The sequence below is a fragment of the Diplotaxodon limnothrissa genome, linkage group LG13 (genome assembly GCF_057381915.1).
Source record: "Diplotaxodon limnothrissa isolate DT_005_m linkage group LG13, D_limnothrissa_male_GT1.1, whole genome shotgun sequence".
In the NCBI taxonomy this organism is placed as follows: domain Eukaryota; kingdom Metazoa; phylum Chordata; class Actinopteri; order Cichliformes; family Cichlidae; genus Diplotaxodon; species Diplotaxodon limnothrissa.
This window is the reverse complement of record NC_140608.1, coordinates 15,241,917-15,265,827: the sequence shown is the minus strand read 5'-3', so window position 1 is coordinate 15,265,827 and position 23,911 is coordinate 15,241,917. Positions and strand designations below refer to the sequence as shown.

The window sequence follows — 23,911 nt, the reverse complement described above, 5'->3', positions numbered from 1 at the left end:
AATTGCAAATGATTAAGAAATTTGCTATACATTTTATTTACATCTGAGCTGCCAAAAAGTATAAAAGTATCAATATTCACAAGAGTATGTACAATAATCCTTAATCAGTAGGTCCAAAAAAAAAAAAAAAAATCCTGGTTTGTTTGCCCAAAAGGTAAAAAGAAGTATTCACCCAGTGTTTTAAAAAATATATAGAACATATATATAATAATACATTTAAAAGGTTTGACCACATTGATAAAGACTTATAATAGTGCAACTACCTAAATTATATTCTTAAAATGAGCCATTTAAAAAAGTAATAAATCTCTAAAATGTCTTTTAAAAGGAGTCTCTCTGTGCAGAAAATTCCTGTGGACAATAATTTTTTTAAAAATTGAAGGCACAGCAGCCCTGGTAGACTGAGTGGGATTTACACAGGACTGGAGATAGAGTAAGGTTACAGGCGCCCTAGGGTTTAATCACAGGAGGGGTAGGCCACACCAGGGTTTGTAGGTAAAGGAGAAAAGGGGTAACTGGGTTGTGCAGGACAACACGGCGAGACACAGGAGGTAAAAGACATTTCTGAAGTAAAGGTCACACAGACGTGGTCACGCTGTCCGCAGCGTTATTGACCTCATTTTTGTTGGAGTCCAGCCCTTTGGCGGCATTCATGTCGTTGCGGAGGTTCTCTGCTGCTCTCTTCATACTTTTCAGCTGGTCGGGGTGAGGCGTGGCCCGCCGAAGTAGTGTTCCCTGTGTAGATGAAACAGAATCTAATTAGTGGGATGCTTTTTAAAATCTGCTTAAATTGCCTTGGAGAGAGCTGAAGAACAATGTTTACATGACAGCAGACTGTGATGCTCGATGCACGTGCCTTGCATTCATGATTTGTCAAAATAATATCCCAGAAAACATTATTATTATTATTATTTGCAGTAATTTGTAGCACTTTAGCATGACTGTCCTACCCCAAGGCTGTGGATATAAAACGATCAGAGTTCCTGAAAAAGCCGCTTGAGGCAATCCCCATAACCTTATTTATGGCATATTTAATACAGATGAGGACATATACCCATTAAAATCTATGGAAACTAAGCTAACCAAGCTTGCTTCTTGGTAAAGCTTGCTAAATAATTAAATTGTGCTCAAATGTTCAAATCTTGCTTTAAAAATGGGAGTTCTAAGATTGCATCCATCTTTTATATGCAGCCTATGGACTCACCGGATCGTCGTCATCGTCGACATCATCTCCATCTACGAAGTGAATGACGCTGGTCCTGTTCACGGCGTTGTTGTCCCATGTTTCGTTAGCAATGTCATTCACCAGGCTCTCCATACCTCCGCAGCGAGCAAGATTATCAGAGCCTGGGGTTGTTTTTAAAACAAACAGCATATTTAATATTACTGGAATTCACATAAAAATGTTAGTACAAGCTAAAAGCAAACATGTCAATAGATCAAAATCAGTATGGCTACGATTACTTCTGCAATGTTTGCAATCTGCAAACACAAGAAATAAAAGCTGTCCAGTGCTAATGAGTGAGCCTGAAACTGTCAGATCACCATTTCAAATCTGAGCTTAGTCACAGGCTTACAGCAACACAATCTTCCCTGCCCCCAACCTCAGCCTCACTTTCCCCACTTCCGCCAGCTTTATAGCTGCATTTCTCTGACAGGAGACATGCAGCACTTCTCAAAATCAACGGATGGATGAATTTGCTAATTATTTTTGCTGGCAGAAAACAACATGAAAAATAAAGTGATCAGCAAGCATATCACAAATATTTACAAATCTGTGTGAAAATCTGTCAATGACAGGACAAAAAAAAAGAAAAAATTACAATAATCTGCTGTATCAGGCAGCGATAGAGCCAGCCGTCAGCAGCATGTCTGTACCCAGTTTGTGAGCTTTTAATGGCAGCAAGCCAGGCGCTTTTAAGCCTCTTTAGCTGTCCAATCCACAACATTTCTGAAAAACATATTGAAAGAGGGCCTCAAGGGACAAGAGAGGGCCTGACCTGTTATAGGCGCTGTGATCCCTTACAGGACCTTATAATCGACAGATACTGCAGGAAGGGATCAGAGGCTGCAGAACACACTGTGCTCCTCCGAGCAGATCATGTGATAATGTCACGAAAACTACAGGAGACTGTACAAGACTTAACGATGAACATTACTAAAAATGTCTCAGAGCGAGCACAGAGTTATTTCACTCTGGACGAAGCCCATCACTTTAAGAGCACGGAGACGCTGATCCACTTCTATGTTTATTCACACAAAGTTCTCACATGCAAAGAAGCAGAGTGATTTCAATCAACCAGTGAGAAAAATGTTTTTCTCTACACTCAAACCTCCATAATTATCTCAGGCTTATACTCGATGAATAACATTACCTTTGTCATCACTTGGCTGTTGAGGGAGCAGCACGCAGGTAAGCACCTTCTCGCCTGACTTAGGGTCCTGATCAGTCTGAAAGGTGAGGAGCGGCTGCGACTGGTTTTCTGACAGCCATAAGGCCTTCAGCTGTAGCGTCGTCAGAGAAAGCGGTAGGTGGGTGAGCCTGAAAAACAAACAGGAAATAAATCACTGCCCACACAACCTCCCCACCTCCAAGATACCTCCTGGTTATTATTTCCAAAACATACACACTGCTGTGGGCACAGTGTGAATTAGTAAAGGTGTCACATTTGGATGAGGTACATGGCAGTTGTTTTATTTATGTGGAGGAGGGAAAACACTCTCCAGACACAGAGGTGAACGTGTCTTTGTGTGACTCAAGCTGCAGATATCTGCAGCTTTCATTCTAGACAAAGCTGGGAGCTATACAGGTACAGGCAGGGAAATAAAGGTCAAAACAACCTCTGACTAACTGAATAACATGGTCAAAATATCAGGATGATCTTCAGGGATTAGCAGGCCGAAACCAAGTATTTAATTATAAAACAGCATCATAAAAATGAAACACAAACCATGTTTTTGCTACTTATTATGAAATGTTTTTTGTTTTTGTTTTGTTTTTTTAATCGAGATGGAATAAACTAACAATCTGACTTTGCCAGCTCGAGATAAATGAACCTACCGGTTCCCAGACACGTCGAGCACGTGCAGCTCTGTGGCTTGCGACAGCTCTGACGGTATCCTCGTCAGCCTGTTCTCTCGTACGCAGAAGACATTCAGACTACTGCAGCCGCCAATCTTAATAACAGGAGACACAACAACAACGTGATTAGGCTGCCGGCACTTCAAAGTTAAAATGGTTAATCATAAGTAAACACACGCACACAAGACTGCCAATACAAGTTTGTCTTAATAGCTTTATGAATCCAGTCTAAATGCACATCTGATGTTTTTCAACAATGCCACAGTAATAAAAAGCACGATAGATCTTTTGCCAGCATTTGGAAACTTTGTCCCCAGTTTAGTGATCTTGATGGAAGAACAATTACATGTCAATAAGATGTGGCAGAGTGGCCTAAAATTAGGAACAATTAGGCCTGGTAGCCAGAGAAAACAATGTGCCGGCTGAACTCCAGCTACAATATATTTATCAGCACAGACTAACCAGTACAGGTTAGAACCAATCGGGCTAAAAGATGCAGGGTAAAGTAAATGGCTAAAGGTGCTAAAAGCAATTACACGCAAGAAGAGTAAGAAACTTTCAAATTTACTGAGCTACTTGCGTATGTGTGAGCAAGAATAAGCAAAAACAACCAAATGTGCTGGTTTCCATCCAAGCAGATCCAGGAGAAAGGGTTGTGCACCTAATAATCAATTAATAGAGTCAATAAAGTTAATACAACTGGGCCAATGGTGGAGCTATTCACACACACACACAATCCGGTGCAAAACAAGAACATGACGACGAAACACAACGTGACACAATAATTATCGATCACCTTGTGTTTATATTCGACTGAAGCCAACATCCTAATTGAAAATAAAATCTGATTAATTGTCCAGCCCTAGCCAGTGATCAAGTAGCTGAGCAAAGCTCAAATCAATACACACGCCACAGTAACACTGTCCCTGTTAGACATGTCATGCAATGCAAAACAGTGATACCATGGATTCATTATCTAGGCCAAGTGTGCCTACTGTTATTTTTCCCCAAACACTGCAGGCTTTGCATCATTTAGACACAGGGGCATTGTCCAACATTTCAAGAAGCCTTTCAGATGAAGCTTTAAACCAAGCGAGCCTTCACTTACGCAGACAAGAGGTTAGAGAAGAATGTCGCATGCAAACACAAAGGACACACTGAGACAGAGCTGAAGCTGAACAAACCGGGGGGCCGAGCAGTAAAAATGAAATGAGAGAGTAACCACAAGCAAGAGCATTGTCCAGTCAAATGTGAATGAACCTCGGTTTGAGCTTTAACTCCCTCATAACAGTTGCAGAAAAGCATCATATTACAATAATGGCAGTCTGGCTTAACCACATTACATCATTGTGTACAAAACAGATTCGGTTTCAATTTCCACTCTAACCTGTGCAAACAAGTGACAAAACCAGTAACAGCAAAGGCCCAAGAGATCCATATCTGTGTCACTTACCAGCAAAGAAAGGAAGTGCTTCAGTGCGGCTATAAACTTGAATAAGCAGTTTGCCAGCTTGCTCTTAAAACGCCAGCATTGTCAGGTGGCATAAAAGAAGCTTACCTCCTTGGGTAACAACAGTAGCTGGTTTCTGTCACAGTTCAGGTGAAACAGTCGCTTTAACTTTCCAATACTCCTCGGCAAGCTCTGTAATTATAAACCAAAACAAAAATTAGAGGAAACATCAGCGTCTGCTCGGTTTTACATTAAATAGAAATATTTATTTCTCTCAATACTAAGCAACTTATCAATTTATCCATAAAACAAGGACAATAAAGTCAAATTATCCATGTAGTGCTTTCATGCACTGTGTTGCCCACGTTGTCATGTCATTTACACACAAAACAACAACATAAAAACAGGCCGACTTATCAGTGGTGATGATGTGTACAATACTTTCTGTTTCACTGGTTGCTTCCACTGTGTGCAGGGTGTGCATCCTGAGAAGCCTAACTGTAATCAGTTTGTCCATCTCCTTCATGTCTCCAAAGAAAAAAATATCTTAAATCTGGTTTATGCATTCAGGCATAATAATCAGAATAAGGAAGAAAGATCATTTTAGTGATTTTGAAGGTGGCATGGCTGTATTTCAGAAACTGCAGATCCATTGGGAATTTCCCACATACCAATGTCTATGGATTACAGAGAATGGTCAGACTGCTTCAAGCTGTTAAGAAGGCAACACAAACTCAAATAACCACTCGTTACAAGGTATACAGAAGTGCATCTGAGGTTGAACCTCAAAGCAGATGAGCTACAGCGGCAGAAGACCACACCAGGTGCCGCTCCATACAGCTAAGAACAGCAAACTAAGGCTGTCAGCACAAGCACAAGTCCACCCTGCCTTATTCAGGCTGATGACAAATGACTTTCGCAGTCTCCACATCTTAATCCAATACAGCATCTTTAGGATGTGGTGGAACGGGAGAGTCTCATTATGGACGTGCAGCTGAAAATTCAGCAGCAACTGTGTGATGCCACCATGTCAATATGGACCAAAATCTCAATGGCACATGTTTCCAGTACCTTGTTGAATCTATACCATGAAGAATTAAGACAGTTCTGGTACTAGCAAGGTGTACGTAATGAAGTGACCACTAAGTGTATATTTATTGGTAAATACTTAGTTTAAACATTTGTACAATAACCTTGGCTGTAGCCATTTTTCCATTAGACCATGAGCTCATTAATCTGTTTTTAAAGAGGATGCATGAAGCTGAAAAAGACCCCAAACAAACCTGTAGCTGGTTCTCTGTGAGCACAAGTTCAGTAAGACTTTCACAGTTGCCAATGCTCTCTGGAAGATACGCCAGTTGATTCTGATCAACTTTCAGTATAGAAAGTTTTCGTAGTTTTCCTACAGAGAGAGAAAATATATACATATGTTGAACATGATATACATTAAACAATATAAACCCTGTAAGCATTGAAAGGCAGTCAGTCAACTGAGGCATTTATATCAACATCAATCTTGGTGTTTGCATATTTATCTGTATCTTCATGATAGTCATGTTCTAATCCAGCAGTCCCCAACCTTTTTTGCACCACGGACCGGTTTAATGTCAGACAATATTTTCACGGAGTGGCCTTTAAGGTGTCGCGGATAAATACAACAAAATAAAATAATACGACCAAGACAAAAACTGTGGTATTTTTGGTAAATATAATAATAAAGGCGAATGTACTGTGTAATTGTGTAACTTTATTAGCAGCGTCCTCCTGAAATGCGCCAACAACATTGAGAGTAACATCTTCCTCTCTTCCCCTTAATTCTCTCTGGTCGCTATGGTAACGTGTAAATATTTCTTTCAAAATAAGACACACAACTACAACGTGGGAAAAGACCCAGGGAAACAGAGTTAACAATAAAAATCCTGATAACCATAAATTTCACATCTGAGCCTCAACTCTCGCGGCCTGGTTCCAAACGACTCAAGGACCAGCCCGGAGATTGGGGACCGCTGCTCTAAGGCAACTGGTATAAATGCGGACAAAAGTCACCCTTCATCCTGCTCTGCGTGTGTGTGTAGCTCAGCCCCACCTTTGTCAAACAGACAGGGTTAGAGTTAGACCTACAGTTGTTATTGGCTGTTGGTGACACACCTACTGCCCAAAAGGTTTAAGGTCAGAAACATCTCAAACACACCAAGAATACGACGACAGGCAAAGATGATTTCTCTGCTCGCTTTAACACACCTCTGGTGGATCATAAGTCATGGCTAATTGTGTTTTATTATTATACATTTAAAAACATAAGAGACCCAAGAACATTTGTGAACCACATATTATGTTTCAGATTTATTACAATCATGCTGACAAATTCATATGCATACCAATGCTTTCTGGTAGAGAATCAATGTTGTTCTGAGATACTAGCAGGTCAGTGAGTGACACCAGGCCTCCCATCTCCTCTGGAAGTTTCTCCAGTTTGTTTTCTGATACATCCAGACACAGCAGGCTTTTGATGTTGCCCAGTTCCTAAGATTCACAGCAAAAACTTGTGTATGTTAAAATAATACAACGGCAAACCTGATCAAGGAGTAGGAACAGAGACAATCTTTTTCTAAACTTTATATATGTAACAGTATGCAAATGACAGTGGTTTTATGATTAGCAGTAAGACTGGAACAGACTGTAAAACATAGACATGAAATGCATGATTAGCTTACTGCAGGTATTTCTGTCAAGTGGTTTCCATCCAGCCACAAGTCCTTCAAACTGACAAGGTGGCCTATTGACTTAGGCTGCGTGGGAGGAAGAAATGCAGGAACCATAAGAGCCAGGAAAATATAAAAGAGAAAGAGACAAAAAAGGGACAAAGCAGAAAAAGCCATCTCAGTTATTTGCTTTAAACTGAACATGAGTTTCCCTCCGATACAATGCTGCTTGCTTTAATATGACTGCACCTGTTATGCTGCTTTTTGGCAAAATAGCAAAGAGCCCATTCAAATTTCTAAACACAATCTCCATTAGACAATTCTTGGCAGCTCATCCTTGCATGATCTGCCAGTACCTCATTCACCATCGGAGTTAAACCTCTCACATAAGATTACAACTTAAAACCAAAGCTGAAAACAGATGGCCATCCTCCCATCTGCACGATAAGAGGTGAAAGCTGTTCTCGAGGGATGCTAATCTGCTCGGACATGACAAGAACGAGGCAAAGAGAAAAGTTGTGTTTTTGGCATTCTTCTGGGTTAAAACAAAAAAACCTCACCAAAGAGTAGAGTTCATTGTTGCCTAGGTCGAGTTCTTCAAGTTTATGAAGCTGTGATAATGACCTGTGGATGACACGTGCAAGACAAGTTAAAAAAAAAAAATAGAAAAATGCTTAAGAACGCATGCATATCCACATAAAGCAATGAGTACTCACTCTGGTAGGAATTGCAATACATTTTCTCTGAGTTCTAGTGATACCAAATTGGTGAGGCTGCAATGACAGGTAAAAAAGAAAGATGATTACATGTTACTCTGAGTGTTTTTAAAACAATGAGTTTAAATGACAGTTAAAAATGGCCACAGACAGTCTTTTTGCAATCAGACATCTGAAAACAGGAAGTAGTTTGGAGGTGTGTCCATCTTATCGAGGCTGTAAAATTGCAGCAGGATAAACAACGTCTGCATACTTTAAATGAAGAGCAAAAAAACAGAGACATCGCAGACCAAAGGACAGGGTTGTCATCTGGCCATTCATGTATGCCTTTGTGCTATACATGCACCTAGCTGATACAGGATTTTATAACAGTAGCCGTCTAGAACAGTACAAAGTCTATGTTGTTTACGAGAAGTAACTCTAAATAGGTTAGACTTTGTGTGTTATTAGTGATGGACCAAGAAGACGACGCCTTTTACAGCACACCCTTGACTGAAACGCCAAGCCGGCATTCCTTGCATGTTAGCAATTTCACTGTGGAAAACTACAGACACAGCAGCAAATTAATTAATTTATGCAAAGCTCCAATACTGCTGCTAGTTTTCATTCACCTTGCTTCCACCGCAGCAGATCACTAAAACCAGATATTAAAAAGACAAAAGAAAATCTTCCCAATTCCAGCACACTGTGTCTGAGATTCGATTTAAAACACGCCACCTTACTGCTCAACTCTCTGATTTCTGTGCGTGCCATTTCACATCAGCAAACACTCCCATCTCACAAGATAAACCGCTGCTGCCGTGTAACCCCTTGGACATTTATCTTATCTACTTCTAAAAAACCAAGGCATCCTGTTCCAGCTGCGCTATGGTTTTCATTACCTTCTCCTTTTGACAGAGAGCAGGCCTTAAGCCATTGTGTTAAGCGAGATAAAATATTGGACATATGTGCGGAACATGCCGTACCATGAGGCAGAAAGAGGGGGGAGAGGCAATCCTAAGAGTTTGTGCAATCACAATTCTTAACTTTTTTCCCATAAAGATGACATCTGATTGCCTCCCCTATACCCTCAAAAACAAGTTTGACACCTCAATATGAACTGTATTGACAAAGACTCGGTTTGTTGATCACTTGAAAAGCTTCTGGGTTGCTGCATAGGCATTGTGTGTTATAAGCAGACCTGGAATATGACAGAAGCCGCTCAGTTCACAAAGGAGCTTTAAGAGTTACTCCTAGCAGGCTTTGACCCAAGACCATCACCATATGAGCATTCATCTTCTTTATCTTAAAGGAATAACTAATTGCATGAAGACACCACAGCGCCACCTGGAATTTGGAAAGTTTTTTTCTTGTCTGTTTTTTTTTTTTTTGAGACCCAGAGCGAGATGCAAAATGAAAACCTGGCAGAGAACCGTTCTTGAGAAAAACAGTCAAACAGCTTCACACATCTGGAATAATCCTATCCCTGTCAGGCCTCCAATTCAGTTTACCTTAAAATACCAAACCTCTACTAAAATATCTCCTGTGGCACTCTGACCTGAAAGCAAATAGCTTTGTTATTAAATTCAATTAGAACTGATCTCAATGTTTAAAAGGGGACCCCACGGGACTGAGAATGTTGGCAGGCATGCCTTTAACTACTCTGGATTATATGCCATCTCCAAACAAGCATTTTTGCCTTTTATGAACAAAGGCAAAAGACGCTAACTGATGAGTTGGTAAGGAGTAATGTGGTTGGTATGTTCACCTGTGAGATACGGTGAGATGGAGGAGATTCTGAAGAAGGCGAAATGACAGCAAAAGGAGATATTGAAAATGAAACCTGCTTCTATGTTTCTAATGGTGTTTACTGTGTAACCTTTGAACAGTGGGAGGTAGAATAATGACCTGGGAGCATCACAGATTTTGAAATGCTTTCCAGAAGGAACATACTGTGTGTTAATTAGCTGTGTAGGAGGCCAACCTCGACAATTTGCCACTAGACAAAGTTATCACGCAGAGAAGTGGCACCCTAAAGGAATACTTTGGAGCTTTGTGTGTTTTAAAGTAAAAATGTTGTTGCTTATGCTAAGTGCTTTGTTTGAGCAGAGTAACTGACAAACCCCATAATTGAAGTTGCCATTAAAACAACAGAAATATGTGCCTTTTGTTACAGTAATTATCAAATTCCTTTCTGGCAAGATCACAAAGACTAAAGCAAGGTATGTGACTTGAAAATGCAAAGGGAGGCAGGTGAGATATTATCAAACACTAGTCTCCCTTAAACTGGATAAACATCAGTCTACCAGTGCATCGAACCCTCAGTGGGCTTAGAAAGATTCAGGTTCATCCTTAACAGAGTATGTTACCATTAGACACACTTCAGATTTCATGATAAAATCTATATACTTTAACTTTTACATACTTGTGCTAAATCACTTACTTTCCAATATTTTCTGGAAGCACTTGCAATGAAATGTCATTGATGGAAAGGCAGGTTAAATTCCTCAGCTCCGTGAAGCTTTCAGGTAACCTGGATGAACAAACAACAAGACACAAAGTGAATCCATGAGAATTAACAGTATAATTTGATCCAGACATTTCAATCATTCAGACAGTATTGTTTAGCATTGATGACCCTGATGCCATTATCTGTGTTTGCTGCTTATCATCTCTGCCCTCAGATTGGCTCTTTTTATATTAAACAAAAGACCATATGCAACCTTAAGCTTAGGTGTTATTATGTGTATGCATATCCAAAATATACACACACCAGTTTGGGCTTTATTGCTCCATTGAATTTATGACTGATAACCAAATGATGTCACATTCCTGTAAAGCCACAGTCCACAGTCCAGTCATCCCTGGGGTGTTACTATTAACCTGTTAAAATAGGGCTGATGTAGAATGAAGAGTGGGAAATTAGGTTACTACTCTGGAAAGTAGTGTTCTGTGTGTGTGTGTGTGTGTGTGTGTACTTTAACAGTATTGAACACCAAAGCGTCACTATTACTTCCTAAACTTGTGTGGCTTTGTGCCCCTGCTGAGGTGCAAATTAGACATGATCTCACCCACACATGGAAAAGCAGAGTATGGGAAATATGCAATCTGCCAGGTATATAAATATTACTAATGTTACTAACAGCAGAGAGGTTAACACCACACAATGCAGAAAATGAAATTTTATATATATATATATATATATATATATATATATATATAAAATATTTCATATAAAAATAAACACATATGAAATGTACCATTTGAAAAGCCTTGAATGCAGACTGTTGTAAAAGTATTAAAAATAATCACAGGTAAAGTTTTTTAAAGTATGTCAAATTCTTACTTTGTTAATGGATTTCCACTGAAATCAGCCACTTGGAGAGCTTTGCAGTTTGAAATGCTCTCTGGAATGCCCAAAATATCTGAACAAGACAAAATATGTTAATTATAACACTGCTCATTGACTGCAATTGGGTCTTAAAATGTGCCAACTTAAAAAAAAAAAGAAAAGTACATAAGTGAAATAAGTGTTTTTATGTAGAACAAAGCTGTTTAAGCTGTCTCTGAACTTAAGAGGTCTTTACAGCTACAGCTGAGAAAGGCTTGCTCTGTTACAGAAGGAACCTCACCAGTATATCAAAAAGAATAAGTCAATTAATCTTTAAATTTGTTTGTGGCATTAGTTTTTGTAATGGCAATTAAATATGTGAGTGCAATTCTTTTTCTGAGCTCTTCTGTGTAAAAACCTGTTCTAGCAGTGACAGATGAAACGTCTCTGAACATGTTTACTTGTGTTGTTATTTTGTGGTTTAGCCATGTGATATACCAGTGTTTACTCTGCTTACCATTTCGAGAGACATCCAGTTCTACCAGCTGCATAAAGTTGGCTATTTCAGATGGAATTGTGTGGATCTCATTGTCACTCAGGCCAAGTTTTCTAAGTTTCGCCAGCTGGAAAAATTGCTGAAAGATGGAAGGGAGGAAAACATCGATTTATTAATAGGCTTCAAGATATTTAACATTCAAATTACACAACCTGGTCAAAGATTCATTCTTGTATGAATTCAATTCATGTCAGTTCTATTTATTTATACAGTGCCAAATCACATCAACAGTTGCGTCAATGCGCTTTATATTGTAAGGTTGACCCTTTAATAATACAATAGAGAAAACAAAATCATATGGCCCCTATGACCAAGCACTTTGGCGACAGCGGGAAGGAAAAACTCCCTTTTAACAGGAAGAAACCTCTAGCAGAACCACCTTCAGGTAAGGGCGGCCATCTGCCGTAACCGGTTGGGGTGAGGGGAGGAGGACAGAACAAAAAACATGTTGTGGAAGAGAGCCAGAGATGAATAATAAGTGATGATTAAACTGTACGACACTGGATTACAAAATTAATAGAAACAAAAACAGTCAGAGAGCTTTTTATTTTTGGAAGATGGCTACTTTTGCCACAATGTCACAACAAGAGACTAAATGCATTTTTACTTCCGTTCAATTTGTATAGTGCCAAATCACAACAAATGTTGCCTTCATTCCTCAATTGCTGTAAGATAAAGAGAAAACCTCAACCCCAATAGAGAGAAAACCTCAACAATCAGATGATCACTATAAGGACGAACTACGCAACTGTAGGAAGGAAAAACTGAATACTGAAGGAGGTTTTATTTTCAAGAACGCAATTGTTAAATCCTTTAAAATCTGTTATTCTGATCTTTCACATGTTTGATTTTGTACTGCAGAAACTCACACAAAAGCCACTATCCCTGTCCCCCACGCTTAACATCAAGTAGTTTTCTGTGTCTTGAAATATTTGATGACTTAAGTCTGTCATGATAAATATACGGCTCTCCTATCACAAACAACTTTACAGACCTTTGCCAGGGTTGTGTCACAGCTGTAAATAATAAAATGAAGAAAGCTGAACATATTTAGCGGTTTCTAGAACTTTGGGTTGTTATGGTGGTTCACTGTCGGGGCTTACTGGGACACAGAATAGAGCCAACGTTAACCTCCTAGGACCTGGTGTCCACATATGTAGACATCTACACCAAAATACTTAATTTTTCTCTATAAGGGCCTGATATCCACTTACGAGAACATTATACTGCCACTGTTCAATCAAAATTTGAAATGAATGTCCTCATATGTGGATCTCATTTTTCTCAAAAACAAAAATTAGGTTTAAAAAACAAACAAACAAACTGGTAATTCTTTGTTTTTACATTCTTTAGGTCCCAATCAACCCAAATAGCAAAGAAAAAATAAAAATTCATGCAATGAAAGAGTTCAGGTCTTAGGAGGTTAATGGTATTAACATCTGTGTTTTCTCTAGTATGACACATCAAAATGTCTGCTTATTGTTTGTCATGTGTCTACTTAAGCTGAGGTGTTTGAAAAGTAAGCAGCACATGACAAGAAACTTGAACGAAAACAAAACGGCTACTAGCAACCACTCAGAAAAAGTCTTGTAAAGAGGGAGAACTCAAATACAATGAAAAATATGTGCTGCTCATTATGACTCTTCCATCAACTTGCTACTGTAAAAAAAAATTATTTACACTATTATTTTATTCCAACTTAATGAAAAATAATTGTTTCATTGTTAGAAATTTGTTACATAGTAGAAACATTCCCTGACACAGAAAAAGTAACAAAACTGAATCAAATTAAAATGAAAATAATTTAAAAGCCTATGTTTTAGTGACTTTAGTCACATTTGTCAACACAACCTGCCTGAGGTCTGCTCCAGAGAGCAGGTTTAGCTTAAACTTTGAGTTTTGGCAAGAGAACTGTAGACTTTCCAGAAAGAGTATTAACTTAAACTACAACTCTTTTGAACTCCTCCCGATGCATTTGTCTGACCCACTGTTTTTATTTCCTCATTCAATTCGGTTCAGTTAGGTTTTATTTATATAGTGCCAAATCACAACAATAGTCCCCTCAATGTGCTTAATACTGTATGGTAAACATGCTACAATAATACAGAGAAAACCCCAGCAATCAACCAACCACTTAGGCTCAGGAAGGGGCAGCCACCTGCCATGATCGGCTGGGGATGAGGAGAGGAAGACAGCACAGAAGACACTGCAGAGAGCCAGAGATTAATAATAACTAAAGATTAAATGCAAAGTGGTGTACAAACACATTCATACAATCGATTTGTAAACTCATATCAGAGTGCATTAACTAATTAATTAAGAAATGTACATCTTTGCAAACACTGAAATCCCAGTTAGATGTTAGTTTTCTAGGACAGGACAGTGATGGTGATCACTGGGCATTGTAGATTTATTATAAGGTTGGCACAAAATCTATAGGTTGCGCTTTCAAACGCTGTGCTTGCGTACAGTAAGGCAGCGGTCAGCCTGTGAGCCATTTCCTCTGTGCTGAACCTTCTACTATCCATTACTATGTGTTATTCGCTGTGTAGATAATACAAACCTATATGAAACTTCAGACACGTAAACACTGATAAGGAGTGACTGTCACCATGTTGGATAAATTCCTGTCATAGTAGGAATTTTGTTGAAGATGATGTAACGCAATCCTGGTCACGCAAGCCTAGAGACCAGTCAGCCTACCCTTGGCAAAGTCCGGTCACTAAGGAAAAATGTGTAATCCCCAGCGGGTTGGCGAGTGGTTGCTAGCTGTCATTAGGTGAAATTAGCAGCAAAACGGGAGCTGCACCAAAAAACCGGAGGTGAAATAAATTATATAACTCTTTTTCTTGTATTTTAAAGATAAACATTGTGGTCCCCACTGACATACAGTCACATTTACAGTTTCACAGGAGTAAAATGGAGGCTCTGATGTTTATTTACCTGCAAACAGTCAATCCTTGAGCTCCATTTTAAAAATTTCCCCCGCGCTGTTTAACTCAGGGTGATCATACTAAAAGCAGAGTCCGAGCTCAGAAGTTCAGGATCAGACTCCGGGTTTGTTAACTTTGCTTTCTGGTGCAGGTCTGCTTTGGTACAGACGTTTATTGAAACTTGGGATGTCTGTGTGACTGTAAGCCTGTTTGCACTGTAATATCAACTCACCCCTAACAAATACCATCCATTCACATAAATAATTCAAAAGACTAAAACAAATACTGAAAGTAATGAATTAGCTGGTCCTAAACTGAATGGAAATAAAAACTCCAAACACAATATGAATTAACAAAAGAAATAAAATAAACAACTATTAAAACACTGATTACCTTAAAACAGTTAAAGCAAAATAGAAAATACCGACAGGCTACGTTCACCACAGGCCCCTCCGATCTTTTTTGTGTCCTTCAGACTATGATATTAGACATGAGGTCAAAAAAGAAAGAAAGATCCAGCCAGCACACTTCTTTACAATGCAAAAATCAATTATCACAGGCACATACTTGACAGCCATAACAAGAACAGGCAGAGCCTTGAATGTGTGTGTGTGTGTGGGGGGGGGGGGTCTCTTAATGTTTTGGCATGAACTAAATAACTCTTGATCTTCCCCCCTGGGCTTTGTGAGTTAAAGGTGTGCCAAGAGGCCAGGAGGGTTTCATCCACTTTGTACATATCATTTAAATCAACCAACCACTTCTTCTCTTTTGAGCTGCATGTCCGGTTTGTTCCAAACACATTAGGTTCGCTGTATTTGAACTTCAATGTAAAAATGCCTCACAATTGTAATCCACTGAAAACTACATGAATTCTTACTGCAGCTGCTTAGTACAAACTTTTTGGCTACTCGTTTCATTAACAAAACATTTAGGATAACAATTCTCTTATTTGAAGAGAAACCCTGCAGGCTATGGGAAAAATTTGTCTTTGCAGTTTAGAGGAAACTAGACAGTTGTTCCCCTTTGTTTGCAATGCCTGCAGCTTATGATTACCAAGTTAAACTTACCTGTCCAGCACATTACCAGCTTTAATGATTCCTGACTAATACTTAATAAATTGTGCCACTTCCTCAAAGTTAAACACCACCACCTTTAAACTGCATAAAGACTACAGATGCTATCTATGTGGATAAGCAATATAAAAAGCTGTAACCATAGGCAGCACCAAATACAATGATAATGTTATTGAGCTGCCAAATCAGCAGCAGCTCTGATCTGAGTTACTGTCAGTGAGGTGTAAATGTGTTGCTCATTATCTACAGACCAAATCCAGATACAGATCACACTGTAATAATCCGTGCACAATAAATAAAACCCACGAGTCCAAAAGTCAAACTCCACCCTGTTGCAAAATGCACATGTTATTCCAAGCTCTTAAGGACATTTAAACACCTCTTAATCTGTCTTTTCAACACACAAACAAAGCTGATGTCCAATATATGTCTGATCTTTTGCATCCTAAATCCCTTCTTTTCACTTTCACTAAAAAACACATTTGTGTGGGTGAATTTTTTTTTCTGCCAAGCCAGTTCCTATATTACAAGTGGACACCTGGAGATTTGTCATGTTTCCAACCAGGAAACTAACTGAAAGTTTAACACGTTTGGAAAAAAACATTTTTTAAACTCAATTATAGCGTGTGTTTTTCTCTATCCGACTTCCTCCTGTGTAACTTTTATGACACAACAATCGACGCGGGAAGGACATACAGGTTCAATGTCAAGGATTCAGAACAGCTAAGGACAAAACAGATACAGCTTCATGGAAATCCTTTTAACAATAAAGACAATCAGAGTTAAAAGGGAGCAATGCAAAGCCGGTACCAGTGTTGTTACCACCTTTTATTTTAACTGTGACAGAGTCCTGCATTAACTGAAACCCTGACAACAAACCTGTTCTTCCTGTTGGTTTTTTCACGCTCCGCCCCAAACAATCACCCATGTATGAAACGCAAAAAACCAAAACAGGGCAAGTCAAGAAAACATTAACCATTCTCATGCAGTCCAAACCGACGTTTGAATCCTCAGGTTCACCTTCAGCAGCGCTAGTTAGAACATAAGCAGCAGTCTGAAGGGATTTTGTGGTAAAATGACTGCAATTGGGAAACATAATCACACAATTGCTTTACAATACCTTTGTTTATTTTAGTCTAGTACATACAAACAACAGACTGCATTAAACTAACTTAACTATTACATGTTGACACACTTAGCAAAACTGACTGCCAGGCACAATCCTATAAGCACAGAAGCTTAAGTGAAAGACATGAGTGTCAAATGTGTTGTGGAGTCTAATTCACTGCAAAGTAGGCTATAGTATTATATATCGCAGCATAGGCGAGAGTTAAAACCGTCTCAACCGCATGTCAGACAGCCAACAACTGCACTACCTTTATGACAGTTCTTCCTGTAGATCACAGGATACTCAGAGCACAACTTTCTTTACCACTTAACTCGGGTCATAAACCCTGCAGCTTCCTGTCTCAGACCGGATATTGCTTCTTCCTTCCATCACCACAGTCACCGTGTCTGTATTTTCTGAACGAATGCACACCAGATCTCCAAAAGGTTACAGAGGCCAAAAACTAGTGCCTATTTTCACATTGTCACTCAATCTGCTGATTATGTACAGTAAAAAAACATATGAACCATGCTACTGTGACAGATTCACAGTGATCAAAAACAAGAACCAATTTTCACTGGACTAAAAGTTGACTGACTTATTAATCGATCTGCTTTCATTTATTCGGATTTAACAGTAGCCTGAAAGTCATCAAGTATTCTGGCTTCTCCTGTACGTGTCCTCGCAGGTTCATTTTCAGCTACCCATCAGGGCAGCATTGTCCTCAACTTTCTTGTTAAACTGCAAAACTGTTATTTTAATTTCCCAGTAAAGGCCAGATCGACCGCTCTTAGCTTTTCATATCAACGGCTGTCATCATAGTTTCTACTCTACTAAATGCTTTTTGTTTGTTTTTTTACATGTGGCTTGATAGTCTCTGTTTTGTGTCCGATATTACAAACTGATGCTTACACAGGTAAAGAACAAAAACATTCAAAGACCTTTAACAGAGTCACCGCTACCTCTGTGTCTTACAGTTTCAGTGAAGCTCAGTATGCTGGAAACTGCATTCATTTTTAAACTGGATAAACAGGCAAGTGCATTTCAACAGCCAGCTAGTCTTGCATTCCTATTCTGTCTCTGCAGGCAGTTTGTTCATTTGAATGCTGTTTACCAGCCAGCCTGATGTGTGTACTCTAAGAGCCAGCTGCTCAAAGGGAACTTTGAATACACAGACAGTCATGAGTTACAGTTTGCCAACTTAGTCGTGTACCTGGGCAACAAATAACACAGAAAACAATTAAAACAACAAAGAGAGAAGCAGGGCCTAACTATTAACCCTACTCACACAAACCCACGCTTCAGGTTCCTTGACTTAGTCAGCTGATCTGTCTTGGTAAAACTATGAAACCATCTGCTCAACTTGCCCCATCTTGTCACAGTAAAAACACACCTTTGCCGTTGTATCTTGCTATTAAAACTGCCTCGTGCATGTTTTTATCTGCCTGCTGTGTAAAAGCGAGTTGAAATACGTTACTGTCAAGGCTCTGTAATGCCATTGTCAATACAATGATAACATTGGGGAGGCTTCAGTGCGATCAGTTAGCCACCTCCGAGGCAAATGTAATGAGATTGCGAGGTGCGCACTGGACTGGACGGATACAACAGTTTGCCCAGTCGAGCGTTTCTTGGGTTCTCTTGGCAAGCATTGATGACAACACTTTCAGTTGTCACCACGCAAATGATGCAACCCCTCCATCCCCTAAACATGCTTAAAATATTTGTGAACTAAGTGTAGAAATAGCTTAAATGTCACACAGTTCTGTCTCCACCGTCACAGTGAGATTACACCTGCTAACTGCATCCTGTCTGGTGCAAATATCCAGTCTGTCAAGTGTTGGGGATTTTTTTTTTTTCCCCTTTCTCTTTTTTGTGCATTTGTTTGGGGTTTTATCAGTCTGTACTTTACAATTCAGGTCATTGATTCATTATGACTTCATTAGAAAATGCTAGAACACACAATTGCTCTAGTGAAGCAACAACAAAACACATAATGCAGTCTTTGTTTTCAGACAGAATACCTGTTCCTGTGCTTTCTTCGATGGACAAAGTAAGCAGTGTGGCACAGCCATGGGAGGTTGCTCACATTATCTCTGTTCCATCACGTTTCTATGCTCATGCCAGACCCAAAAATATTCTTTCTGTGGTCTTTTCTTTCCTGCGTGGCTCTCTGAAAACTGCAGACCAAATCACTGTACATCCTGTTTAGATAACGTTCATCAGCTTTAAAAATGGCTACATCTCAGCTTTTTGACACAAGGAAGAAAGGTTGAGCAGAAAACTGCCCTCCAGAACCAAAGCTTTCCATCTGACCCACCGTGACTTCAGGAAGGTCTTGCTTGTCAGGAACAGCTGTAAACCCAATGAATTACTACTCCTAGGTTACAGCATGAACGAGTAACAATTTCTCCACCTTAAAATGTACTCAGAGCTGAACCAAGGGCACCTTCTAAAAACCAACTTTTCTGCTAAAGAGAATACTAATGTCAGGAGAGGTATCTTCAGCCAGAAAAGTCTACATGACCCATTCATGCGCTTGGGAAAAAACATGTAAATCTTCTGAGTAGTAATCCAGATCTCTAAGGTCACATGTAAACAGACTAGGATTGTGTATCCCAACTTCACCAAGAGTGTAAGTCACACTGAGAAGCCTGCAATCAAAATACGTGGTTGCTCTTAAAGGATGAAGGACCAGGACTTTAGTCATAATATCTAATGTCAGGGGGAAAAGCAGTTTGGCTTTACAGAACTTTTCAAGACAATCCATTAGTGACTCACTTGAGTGATTACATTCACGTACATATTAGTAAAACTTTGTGGATGTGTGGTCTCAGCATGATTGTTTCTCAATTCTGCTTCCTTTTTTTTTGGAAAAGCAATCTGACAGCATCCCCTTGGTCTCTGCAAAATTGTGATATCAAGCTTGTGATAGGGCTATTTTTTTTTTTTTCAAATTTGTATTAGCAGCAGATGAAGCATCAGCCATGATCATGACCAACCCACAGCAAAGATTGCTATTTTTAATGTCAAAGTACCCGTTTATGTTAGTTAGTGCTGCCAAGTTGTGCTATCAGATAGCCCTAAAACAATTCATTGTACATGCAGTGTCTCTTGACTAGTAGTCATAGTACAATACCCACTTACAGTGTTGATTGTCCTATCATTTATCTATTGTCTATTCCTGGTTTTATTACAAGCTACCTTATTGCCACAGACGGAAAATTATGATCTCCTCGCTGGAATTTTTATAGAGGTCTCAGTGCTTTTATCAGCAGACAGGTTGCTTCATTCGCCAACATATATCCAAGGCCATTCAGCATTTGCATTAGAGAAGAGCAAAAACAGCTGTTTCGTTTAAAGAAGTGAATGCCTCTTCCTGCTTGGCAACCACATCCACATAAATGATGACTGCATTTCTCTTAATTAAAAATTGACATCCATACTCATGGATAAATATCAGCCTGGAGCAGCAGTGCTGTTTAACTCTATACTCCCAGGGGAAAATATACATAAGCTACATCATCTGCATGTATGGCTCTCTGTCATGCAGAAAGATACTACATGTAAGGAAAAAGCACAAACACAAAGGTCATCATAACCTGCCCAAACAGGTTCAGCAGTTCAGATAGTAGTATCAGCGCGATGAATATTTGAGAGCTTAAGTTTTAAGATTGTGAATCATAATTCTAGCTACCCTGCGGTGTAAATGTGTATCTTTGGGGGAAATTTCCACCCTTACGGTGTCTCACTTTACTGATCTTGTGTAATTTTCGTGCCCGGATCCCACCTAGACGGGGTGCCAGATCAGCTCAGTTACCTGCCATTTAATTTAAACGAGCGGAAGCTGCTTTCTCCTTACCTTGGGCAAGTCTCGGAGTTGGTTGGCATCCAGCAACAGCTCCTCCAAACTCCGTCCGTAACGAAAAATCTCATCGGGCACATAGAGCAGGGAGCAGTGGCGTTTATCGATCGTCTCGACATGACGGTTGCACCGCCACAGGGGTATACAGTTAAACATCACGGGGAAGGTGGAAATAAATCTCGTACCCGTGCGATAAAAGAAGCAGCGGGGAGGAGGAGATGGTGGAAGATGCAACAGATTGCTATGGCGGGACAGCCACCGACAAACACAAGCGAGGCGAAACTCGCAGGCAAGTAAACACCGAAACTCCCGCTGTAAGTCAGCCGCTGTAACGTTACCGAGCTAACGTTCCGCAGGTCGCGAGTAACATGGGTGCTCCAGTCCCCGTCGTAGGTTCACTTTGTAGTTTGCAGACACCTGTTTTTTCTCTCCACTCGGTTCCTCGTCCAACGTCCGCCTTTTTTAAAGCCCCCTCTTAAGCGTTAAACACACGGGCTACATCTCAGTGTAAAGGAGGGCGGCATTCTCGTGTGGTTTTTTTTTTTTTTTTTCGTCTCGTCCTGGAGTTAATTTCCTCTCCCGTCCTGTTTCTGACCCGGAAAATTCACTCCCTCATTCCAATCCTACGTCATCATTCCAGGCTGCTCCTCCCTCCGGTCCCTCCTCTGGATCCCGTCCCGCACGGGGCCGCCATGATAGGGCACAGATGACTGGCAGCGGCCCGGGGCGGGGGAAGGGCACCCACAGTGTAAACCCCGGACCTCAAGTATGTGAATTATCCGAGTTCAAACCTGTATTATGTCTACAACTTTAACTTGTTACTCACTTGCAAGGTACTCATACTTGATACATGAGTTTTTAAGACCTGTACTACTCATATATGCAAATTGTGATTTAATTTCCTTTTTTTAAAATGCCATTGGGTTCAATAAGTACTTTAGTTTAAAAAAATATAATTTTCTGGTAATTAGTCCATGGTTCAGGTTTAAAGGGTTCCAGTGTTTTATCCTGTACTATTTTAACCTGCTTTGTTTATTTTATTTTATTTCATTCAATTTCATTCAACAAAAAAAGCGTGGAAATACTGTGTGAACTCAATATAAAAACAGAAAGCAATGAATTTCACATAATATATTCAATGTTTAGATCTCATTTAAAATGGTACAAATACAATGTCTTAAAACTGACAAAGCCACTTCACTGGTTCCCAGTTTAATACAGACTTACCTTTTAAAATCCTTTTATTATAGTTGATAAAATCCCAGTGCATCTCGGTATCTTTACCCAGTCAGACCTCTCAGGTCATCAGGGGCAGATCTTTTAACTCCTTCCTTGAATTAAATCTAAGTGTCTTGACTTTCTTACTTTGATCCTGTTCTTCACAACAAGCTGCCAGCTGACCTGAGGTCAGTTACAGCTAAATTCAAAAGCGAGCTTAAAACAGTTTTATTCTTACAAGCCTACACACAATAACTAATATAAATATTATATAACTAATAATAAATCCTATTATTATTTTTGCCTTTGTTTTTTTATCCTGTGTTGAGTTCATATCTAATGAAATAGATTTAAAAGATTCGGATCATCGTACTCCTTTTTAAACATGTACATTGTGTTGTGTATTGATATTTGTGGCAATTTTATTTTCTTTACTTTTTTCTATTTACAATGTATTTTGTTGCTATTTCAGATAACTGTACATGTTTGAAATAAAACAGTCTGACAATCAATCATTCAAAATCTCCTGTAAGATTAAAGTTGACACTGACATCAAAACTGGGACATTCTCTTTCTTTTCTTTTTTTAGTACCTAATCATTTTGAATTTGATGCAAGCAACACACCTAAAAATGGCTAGGATGGGGGGAAATTTAACACTATGCTGCATCTCCTGCTCTTCATAAAGCACTAAATGTTTAGTTGCCAGGTCTGGAAGACCAGTTTCCCCTGGACTCTTTTATTACAGAGCCATTAAACCAAAGAAGAGCTTATATATAAAACGTCATTGTTTAATCGGACATTTATGTATCTGTCTGTGCCACATGCACTCTCCCACATGCACTCTCCCACAACATTGCTTTTAAAACTCGCCCTGGTAAAAAGTCAGATGGTCCCTTTTATCTTTAGCCCGGAGACCATCATCTATAATTTCCAAAAATTTTCCTTAAATATAGATTCATCAGAAACCACAAGAGATTTCCACTTTGCCTCAGTCCATCTTACATGAGCTTGTACCCAGAAAAAGTTACAGCATTTTTTTTTCTGTTGTGTTTTTTTTAACTAAACTGTGGCACCTTTAGCAAGAAAAATCCTGGTCTCCTCCTGACTCCTATTGTTAGCCGATTTCTTTTTCTTTTTAGATTTGTTACATTTATAGTGTAACAATGCCAGGGGCAGAGTGGCAAGAAGGAAAGCGAAGAGCAAAACAAAAACAAACGAAACTTTACTTGTAATTCTGTTTTTCTCAGAATCTCCAAGTTTTAACTTGATTTTATGGTTGCAGAGACAAACTGTGTTTTCTGACAGTGGTTTTCAAAAGTGTTGCTGAGCTCATGCAGAAAATTTCACTTCTGTTATTAATGAAGCGCCACCCGAGAGCACCAAAAGTAACTGAGTTTTTCAGCATTTTCCGCTGTATGCAGAAATACCTTCACATGGCTGTCTAACCAGTCTGCATGGTTGTTTGTTTTGCCATGGCCACTGTGCACAGTGTTCTAATTGTCAAATACCAGGTACTTATGCAACCACATACTGGGAAAGTCCTCCATTACATCTTTATCAACTGCAGCTGCACAACATCTACTTTGAGATGCCCCTGTGCAACTTTTAAGACATGCAGACTGAAAAATGTATAAAAAACATAGATCATAATATTGGATAGCATTATTCACAGACTGTATTATTAAAAAGCAGTTACCTTCTTCATGTCACCGCAAGTCACTGCTCCATAAAGAGACATCTGGGATTTATACTCTAAACACTTTGCAGCCTTAAAACAAATATCTAAATTTGTCACACTGGGCAGATGTTTATACAACCCCAATTCCAAAAGTGCTGGGATACTATGTAAAATGTAAATAAAATTGGAGGGCAACTGATTGTTGTATTCACAATAGGGCA

General features: G+C 39.4%; 1 protein-coding gene across 1 annotated transcript; it reads right to left on the bottom strand.

The window, feature by feature from the left end:
* Positions 1-289: 289 nt before the first annotated feature.
* Positions 290-21,377, bottom strand: lrrc1 (leucine rich repeat containing 1). Its single transcript, XM_085369357.1, has 14 exons — positions 20,790-21,377; positions 11,778-11,895; positions 11,276-11,354; positions 10,373-10,462; positions 7,951-8,007; positions 7,795-7,858; positions 7,247-7,321; positions 6,911-7,055; positions 5,816-5,934; positions 4,641-4,724; positions 3,062-3,177; positions 2,376-2,542; positions 1,205-1,347; positions 290-735 (listed from the first exon to the last, which is right to left on the bottom strand). Exons 1-14 carry the CDS (start codon positions 20,946-20,948, stop codon positions 577-579), a joined length of 1,575 nt encoding a protein of 524 aa, XP_085225483.1. The 5' UTR covers positions 20,949-21,377; the 3' UTR covers positions 290-576.
* Positions 21,378-23,911: the final 2,534 nt, after the last annotated feature.

What these genes read in the sequence shown, in the direction of transcription:
- lrrc1 (XM_085369357.1), bottom strand. Translation starts at nt 20,948, where the DNA reads ATGTTTAACTGTATACCCCTGTGGCGGTGCAACCGTCATGTCGAGACG. An exon ending in ACTGGATGTCTCTCGAAATG is followed by an intron (nt 11,355 to 11,777) that starts GTAAGCAGAGTA and finishes TGTCTTGTTCAG; the next exon opens with ATATTTTGGGCATTCCAGAG. An exon ending in TACTGTTGTTACCCAAGGAG is followed by an intron (nt 3,178 to 4,640) that starts GTAAGCTTCTTT and finishes CCTGTTATTAAG; the next exon opens with ATTGGCGGCTGCAGTAGTCT.